The 8,783-nt window shown below is 36.0% G+C and overlaps 1 protein-coding gene across 1 annotated transcript in view; it reads left to right on the top strand.

The window, feature by feature from the left end:
- Window positions 1–8,783, top strand: part of SGCZ (sarcoglycan, zeta) — a 180,269-nt gene that overhangs the window by 97,683 nt on the left and 73,803 nt on the right. Inside the window, exon 3 of the mRNA XM_012000633.1 lies at window positions 3,945–4,067. Within this exon, the coding sequence (XP_011856023.1) occupies window positions 3,945–4,067 (123 nt within the window). The remainder of the gene's footprint in view (window positions 1–3,944; window positions 4,068–8,783) is intronic.

Genomic DNA, 8,783 nt, shown 5'->3' with positions numbered 1-8,783 from the left:
GTGTATATTTATATTTGCATTTCATGAACACAGCTTATTTTGTTTTAAACTTAGTTTGTTGTTGGTTGGTTGATTGGTATGGCCCTTGGCAATTCTAAACCAGGATTTCCAAACATAGAGTTTAGTTTACAATTTTGAATCTTACGTTTGTTTTCCCTGTGGAATTTTGAATCTTTTAATAATACTCTTCTTCAAGGCCTTGAAAATATTGACAGACATCTAAGATTAAACTGTGGAGTTATATAGAAAAGAAAGGATGATCATGCCATGTTTGAGGAAGACACACTACAAACAAGCTGCTGTATTCATTTTTATCTTTGTTTTGTTTTATTTGAATTACTGCTAAATAGTACCAAGAGGAATCTTGAAAGATTCCTTTTTTTTTTTTTTGAGGAGTCTTTGAGCCTCTTTGAAGATTTTTATATAAGAAAAATTTCCAATTCATGTATTTGACTGATGTAATGTAGAAAATACAAAGACCAGTATTGAAATTACTGAATTCTCTCTCCTTGTCAGCCAAAGATGACTTGGCTATTGATTAAGACTGCAACAGATGTGAAAGTTCCAAAAAAGTGATGGAGCCAACTCTGAGAGAAACAAGACATTGGCTTTATGGTTGTCCTTAGTGATGGTGGTTGTTTTTTTCTTTTAAGAATGTATATAGAGGCCGGGTGCGGTGGCTCATGCCTGTATCCCAGCATCCCAGCACTTTGGGAGGCCAATGTGGGCAGATCACACGGTCAAGAGATTGAGACCATCCTGGCCAACTTGGTGAAACCCTGTCTCCACTAAAAATACAAAAATTAGCCAGGCATGGTGGCAGGCACCTATAATCCCAGCTACTCAGGAGGCTGAGGCAGGAGAATCACTTTAACCCGGGAGGTGGAGGTTGCAGTGAGCCCAGATCATACCACGGCACTCCAGCCTGGCGACAGAGTGAGACTCCGTCTCAAGAAAAAAAAAATATATATATATATACAGAACATTTAAAAAACTAGAGAAAATATTTGCACATATATCTAATACTTCAATCCTTTTATGGAACCTGTTATTTTGCTTCCATCTTTTCTTTTTTTCCTGTCAATTCTCTTTTCTTCTTCTATCCTTGACTTCTCTTTGTTGATTGTGAGTTTATTGGCATAAACTTTCTCAGAGATGTTCCCAAGGAAGAATTTAGTCTTGGTACTTTAGTTAGCAAGTTGGTGTTTAAGATGACTAAGAAAATATAGCACTACCCAGATAATCCCATATCCCATGATCTACTTGTTAAGGAATCAGAGCTCCATAACCGGAGTCATCTAGACTCACTGCTTTCCTGCAACACTGGCATCATCATTGGTGGATTAAGATTGAATGGGGCATTGTTGATCCTCTTAGCAACTGAACCCTGCCTTGACCTAGCTTAGAGAACATGTGATGTTACATGAAAAACAGATGAGTAACACAATGCATATTAGAATATAATAAAATCAGTTTCATAAAGCCTAACGTATTAACTTTAAGCATAAATATCCCTAATAATTGACTACATCCCCAAGAACATATCTTGTCATTTTCCATTTGCAGGAAAGAAAAGCAATGTATGTAAATGCAATATATTCAAAATTATTTTCTGATTTAGAATATTTATTTACTATCAGTGCATTGCTAATTGCCTATAATTTTGCCTTCTGTAATTATGCTAATATGATGAATAAAGTGTAGTCTGCAGTATTAATTTTTATGCCTATTTTTCAATTGGATGGCTCTGCATGCATTTATGGCTTAGATACATCTCATCTATGTGTGTAAATATTTTCTTGTTTGCTTATTTGCCTTTGCTTATTTGCATTTAATGAACTAAGATTTCACCTCACTTTACCATATGCAGACACTGCTCCACTTATTTTTCTAATAGTTTATATGTCATGCAATATAGCATTTTATGTTAATAAGGTATCTTTCATATAATGACATTATGTGTTATGGCAAGAAAAGTCTTGCTATTTTGTGTGTGTGTTTAACGTTATCTAATGTACGTCTATGCCATTAAAGTCAGTGATATATTTTGACAATCAATTATGCTCAGCAACTGAGTATTTGAAGGAAGCAATGTAGTGTAAATATTGAGGTTTTATGTGTAAAATATCTATATTTTTCAGGCAGTTCAGGGTTAATGTATGCTTGAGTCCCTCAGAGTAAGTCACATGTATTAACACATTGGCCTCTGGCACAGTTTTTTGAATATCACCCAATAGCTGGATTACTAGGGCTCATTGTCTTCTATGGCACAAAATAAGATTAGGCTATGATTAGAAGAAATCACACTCAAGTGAATACAAGCTGCTGAAATAATGTTTCCAAGATCAAATGCAATAACTATGACCAAGGACAATAGGTCTTTTTCAAAGGTTTCCATATTTTCATTAAATTATATAAGGAAAGGTCTTTAAAAAATTTTAAAGAGCATGAGTTATATTTTTAAAAATCTGTTGTTTTGAACTTGACACCCCAAAAGTTTAACATTAGCTTTAATCTTACTTAGATATCCCTAGTTGAAGCTTGTCAAATTTTTTATGTAGTCCTGGAAGCATGTATGTAATTTTAGAATATTAAAAAATTACATATTGCTTTTGGAGAAATTAGCTTACATGTTACTAGGGTTTTAAATTATTTTTTTCTCTTGTTTAATGCTCGTCAGCAGCTATGATGGTGGGGAGGAGTAATTTTTTTGCAGCCTATTGGCTAGCCTTGGAAGTAGTGCTGAGGTGGGGTTAGGGACGAAAAAATGGTTAAGTCAAGTATTTATTCAGCTATTTAATATTCATCTACTAGGGCTGCTAGAAGCAGACACATTTCCTAATTTAAGGATATTTTTGAATACAAAGATGGATGTCCTCCTTTGAGCTCCTAGGTGTCATATATCTAATAAATAATGTGAATATATAAAGACAAATGAAAAGAAGTATGCACAACATGTGTGATTCCTACTTCCCTGACTCAGCTGGGTTCTATCTGATAAGAGTTTTCATATAAATAGAAGATGAGGAATATTTCCTATCTTAATATGAGTGAGAACTATAGATCCATATGCCAAATGTGTTATGCCCGAAGAAAGAAATTGGTATTATGGGAAGATCACTTATCACTGTCCATTATCTCAAATTTCTTTCTCCTAAGTTAATATTCATATTCAAGGCCCAGTTAGATTTTCTTGCCAAAGCCTAATGCTCAAACTAATTGTGTTTTCCAAATATGGAAACTGACTTTGAGTTTTGTGTACAGATTAGTGTGTAGAATTGGCCAATAAGTTGGTTTTGTAATTACATTTATTTAATACAGTTTTTCAATAAGTCAGGAAAATTATTGTTTGGAAGATACATTACAGACCACTAAGAAAATTATGTATATAATTTCAAGATGTACTATAAAATTGATTAAAATTCAGTTATATCAAAGGGTAGAAAACATCAATATTAGGATCTATGGCATGTAGACTAACTAAAGATTCATAATTGAATAATGCTTAACAAGTCCCCCGTGATGTAGCAAGCATGGGTACTATTGTCTGCCCTGCAAAGGGAAGGCACGAGAGCCATTCAGTCCACAAGTACTTATTAAGCATCCAGCATGTGCCAGGTATGATGCCAAGTTTTCAGCCTGCAACACAGAACAAAGCAAACATTGTCCCTTTTTGTGGATATGTGAAGGGCTCTTAACTGGCTAAACTCACACACTATGTCAGGCATCTAGAGGTCACCTGTATGTCTAACCAGCCTAGCACGGAAATACGTTACCAAATTAGCCTCCTGAAAATGGTGACAGTTTAAAAATACTAACTCAGATGCAAAAAATACAGAAGAGATAAATAAATAATATATGCGTTTCCAGTCTTTTTCCAAAAAGTACATGTTAATGGTTTCCTGCATATCAGTTTCATTTTTAAACCTTTCCTCTGACCGTAGGAGCTGATGCTGTGGAAGCTCAGTGTAAGAGATTTGAAGTGAGAGCCAGTGAAGATGGCAGGGTGCTGTTTTCTGCAGATGAAGATGAGATTACCATTGGTGCTGAAAAGCTGAAAGTTACAGGTATTGTAGATGGAGGTCTTGGAACATGGTTTACTTCTTTAAAGAACACAACTGCACAAGAAGCTACTTAATAAGATGGATGATTCCTATGCTTAAAATAGAGTCTTACGTAATCACAGCGTTTGTTTTTCAAATAGTCTTCAAATGGACGGCACTGGTTGTGGTTGTAGAAGACAGTACAGGTGTTAGCAGCCTTAATGACATAAAAGTGAAGCCATCTCTCAGGTGGAGGTAGGTGGAAGAAAATGATGTGGCTGGGCGGGGTAGAGATAAGTGCAAATTCTGAGTAAAGGGGACTAACAAATCATAATTAGGGAGTATTATTTTAAAATAAGAGACGTGTGAAGGAACTAAAATGGAAATTTTAACTTTAGAATTAAGTAAGGGGGAAGTTATCATAAAAGTAAACTAAATTCATTTTATATAGCGTTCATAATTATCCTCAAAAGTATGTAAATAAAAAACGAATGCTATGCACCTGTTATTTCAAAATCATTATTATAATATGGGGGTCATTAAAGTCAACCAACAGCTGAAATTAAAATTTTAAAAAAGGTAAAAGTGGGACCAGGAGTGGCGAATAATTTGATGACAATTTTAAGCGCAATCTCTTCTGAATTACTTGATTCACAACCATGAGAAATTTTATTTTGATAACATATTTAACAATCCCTTGAAAGTACCCAAGGAGGTTTACATTTTAAAAAACAAGAAGAAAATAATAAAGTATAGTTGACTTAATGTTTCCCAAACTTGAGTTTGGAAACAGCTCATGAGTATCTATCCATATTAATTTGGGTCAAACAGTCCTGTGGGCCACGTGAGAGCAGTTAGCATGGCAGCTGAAGAACATCAACTCTGTTCTTGAGCTATTTGGGTTGAATCCTGCCTCTGCCTCAATGTATTCAATTCTCGATGCCTCTGTTTTTCCCTCATCTGAATAACTGAAATGATAGTAACTTTAGTGGTCAAATTAAATGCATGTGTGTGCATTTGTGTGATGAGAATGTGCTCAGTTCATAATGAAGATGTTGTGTTGGCTCTTTATATTTATTAATGATGATAATATTGATACTACAAATGTCGGAGACAAGAGGGCCTGTGTTGATTTCGAGAAAGGTGTGTTAAACTAATGCAGGAACAGAAAGCCAAATACCACATTATCATTTATAAATGGGAGCTACAAATGATGAGAACACATGGACACGTAGAGGGGAACAACACACTGGAGCCTATAAGTGGGTGGAGGTTGGGAGGAGGGAGAGGATCAGCAAAAATAACTAATGAGTATTAGGTTTAATAACTGAGTGACAAAATAATCTGTACGACAAACCGCCATGACACAAGTTTGCCTCTGTAATAAACCTGCACATATACTCCTGAACTGAAAAATTTTAAAAGGCGTATTGGCTGGACATAGTGGCTTATGCCTATAATCCCAGCACTTTGGGAAATAGAGGTGAGAGAATCACTTGGTTCAAGTCCAGCCTGGGCAATATAGTGAGACCACATGTCTACCACAGTTTTTTACAATGAACCAGGCATGAAGGTGTGTGTCCATAGTCCCAGCTACTCAGGAGGCTGATGTGGGAGGATAGCTTGAGTTCAGAAGGTCAAGGCTGCAGTGAGCCAAGATCATGCCAGTGCAGTCTAGCACAAGTGACAGAGACAGACCCTCTCTCAAAAATATAATACAATAAAATACAAAGATATGTTATTAAGTGGTGATGAAATTCAATAGGGATTATTGAATGGGGACCCTCACTGTGTATCCCCTGGCCTGAATGAAATCCTACCATCCTTATCCCCACCCCTGTCCCTCCTTTCCCTTGGGAGCATGTTCTGCTGAGAGGGTGGAGCTTCCACCATTGGGTGAGTGTTTAGGATGGTCCCCATGAATACTTACCTGGTTGATGTCCATTTTTCTTAAGACTTCGTTGGAAGGCTAGGAAAGGAGGCATGTATGGAGGGTACAGATTGACCTTCTTGAGTCCTGAGTTAGGAGAGCAGGGACAAAGAGAGAGAGAGAGAGAGAGAGGTCTGTTTGGCACAGAACACAGACAAATCATAAAGGACATTGGTTGTAGGGCCCTGAGCACTCACATTTGAATTGCTTATTGGTGAGTAAGTGAGGTGCCCTAGGGTAGAAATGCCTTCAGGGGAACTCAGCAATATTAATAGTCTTTGAACCCTGGTAATGCCTATTGGTCATCACTCTTGAGACCAACATAAGCCTGAGATAAATTTCAGGACATTACAGAACTTATCAAAAATATATTTAAGCCATATTCAGATATTCTCACTGGGTACTTTACAATCATAAGTAAAGGGAGATTCTAGAGCTCTTGGCAGCTTTTAAGATCTCATGGAATTTTCACTTCTTCTGATATTTATATTACCTTTACCTGTCTCATAATTGTTCCAGTGAAGTAAAGGCAGATATAGTCACATTCATTTTCTGCTTTTGCTTAGTAGCCTGGATACCATCCTTGAAATGTTGCTTGAACTAAGTGCTTCCTTAGCCCAAATAGGCAAGAAAGTGCTTCCTGAAATATCTAAGTTTTTCTGCTTTTTAATTAAGTGCCTTAAGGCGGTTGTCTCTTCTCTCTCCCTTTCTCTTTCTCCTTTGGTCTGTCTCTCTCCCTTCTTCCTCCTATTGCTTCTCCTGCTTCCCTATCCCATATGTGTGTAAAATGTTCTCAATTGATCTATGTTTTCCAATCATCTCAGACACCCCTAGTTAATTATAAGTCTGTGTCATATGCATTCAGATGATCTTAATAAAATAATAAAGTTACAGCAGATTATTGTAAAAGGTTGAAACATAATACTTAGAATGAAAGAAATACCCACAAACTGTGAGAGTGCCAGTAGCAAACAATGTTGACTTTTAACCTGATGCGGAGGTACAATAGGCTGAACATTGTTAATAAATAAATGGTAAATTATAGAATATTTCATTTGATTAGAACTTTCCTCATTAAACAATCACATTTCTTTGTCTCCTACAAGAACCCATTTACCATTTATACACCCTAGAGTCACAAACATAGACACAGGCACATAGACAAACTAATTCTTGCCAGGTCTTTACTCCTTTACCAGAATAGCAGATATTAAATTTACAACAGCTTCATTCTTTCCCATGATACTCCTTAAAGAAAGAAAAATAAAAATATCAAAGGCAAATATAATTTAGAATTTCATGTGCTTAGAGGAAAAAAAAATGTGTGTAGCATAGCATGCAGTTTTAGAGCATTAAGATTGATTAGTAACCTCACATATACTTTAAAGCAGTGCTTGAATCATTTGACAAATAACAGTACAAAGAGACATTGACTCCAGGGTGCTTCATATAAATTAGATACCTGTGTTGACAGGACTTCAAAGTTAGATGTGACGAGAGATGTGTGTGAAGTTTATTCTAGAATTTCAAATTCGTGGCACAAACTTATTTAACCAATATTTATAGGAATTAAATTGGATCCCTTTCAGCTTTTTATTTTTTGAGCAATGCCATCTTATAAAGGAACTTATCTTTCACGATGATGTCAGTGGATGGATTCATTTAGACAAAGGGTGTGTCTGTACATCTGAGGCAAGATCAGTTATGACTATAGTAATTCACAGATCTAGGGTAGCTCATGATATTTACGTTCACTCTACCTACAAAGCAGCAGGAATTTACCTGATACATTCAGATACTCATGGGTGTGGAAGGACAGAAGTAAAATGGTAAATACATACCTGAACACCACCACCTATGAATACCCCATCACCACAAAGAGCAATCACATGCTTAAGGTTTGTGATTTTTCACTCTTGACATTACTTGTCTTGCCCAGCAGAAGTCTGCTTGAATCTTAATATAATGATATTTATTTGACCTTAACATGTCCTCTCTGTATCACTGAATATATAGGAGTTTTATACTTTAGCTCACCTATGCACAATTGAAAACTATATTTTTATTTTGTATTCCCTACTATTGGCCAAAGGTATGACTGAATCCAATTATCTTTTGAGATCTAGCCAACAAGAACAACAAAAGGAACAAACCTTTACACACAGAAGTCTCTTACATTTAGTGCTTTCAGGCAGAATCAGTCAACTGCACTCTGCAGTTTCATTCGTATTCCATGTAGTATATTAACTTTAGAAAACAAATTTCACGAATAAGCCACTCTCCTTTAACAAGTGAAAGACATCAGCCCCGTAGAATTGTTTCATGATAAATTAAAAGCTATTAGTTAGACTTAGACCTAGACCTATTTTTTTTATATAATGTAAAAGAGGACAATAGTTAAATGTACCAAGAGAAAGCATATCTGTTTTTTTAAACAGTAGCAATTAAAACTGACAACCTGAAAGTATCGTGAAATCCCACTCTGCATCCACCCAGTGCCCTAATGTTTGTTTGAAAGCCAAGAGTATCAATCCTTTGCCTCCATTCTAATTGAATGGTTAGAAGTCTAGACAAGTTCCGATGCTTGTTTAACAACAGAAGAAAGGACTTTCTGAAGAGCTGTCTTTTAAATTAAACACCATGCTTCTGAGTTACAGTCAATATCTTCTGGTTTGTTTTTATTAGTTCATCTTCTACATCCTTGTTCTTGTCTATTAAATTGGCACACTGCGATGGGGTCAGCTTTGGACTCAACCTTTCTATTAGATAGGCCATTGTTCCTCTTCGCTGTCCAAATGCCAAGAATGCGG

This window comes from Mandrillus leucophaeus, unplaced genomic scaffold (genome assembly GCF_000951045.1).
Source record: "Mandrillus leucophaeus isolate KB7577 unplaced genomic scaffold, Mleu.le_1.0 Scaffold636, whole genome shotgun sequence".
Lineage (NCBI taxonomy): Eukaryota > Metazoa > Chordata > Mammalia > Primates > Cercopithecidae > Mandrillus > Mandrillus leucophaeus.
Note: the sequence above shows the minus strand (reverse complement) of the source record. Positions and strands in the feature narration are given on the sequence as shown.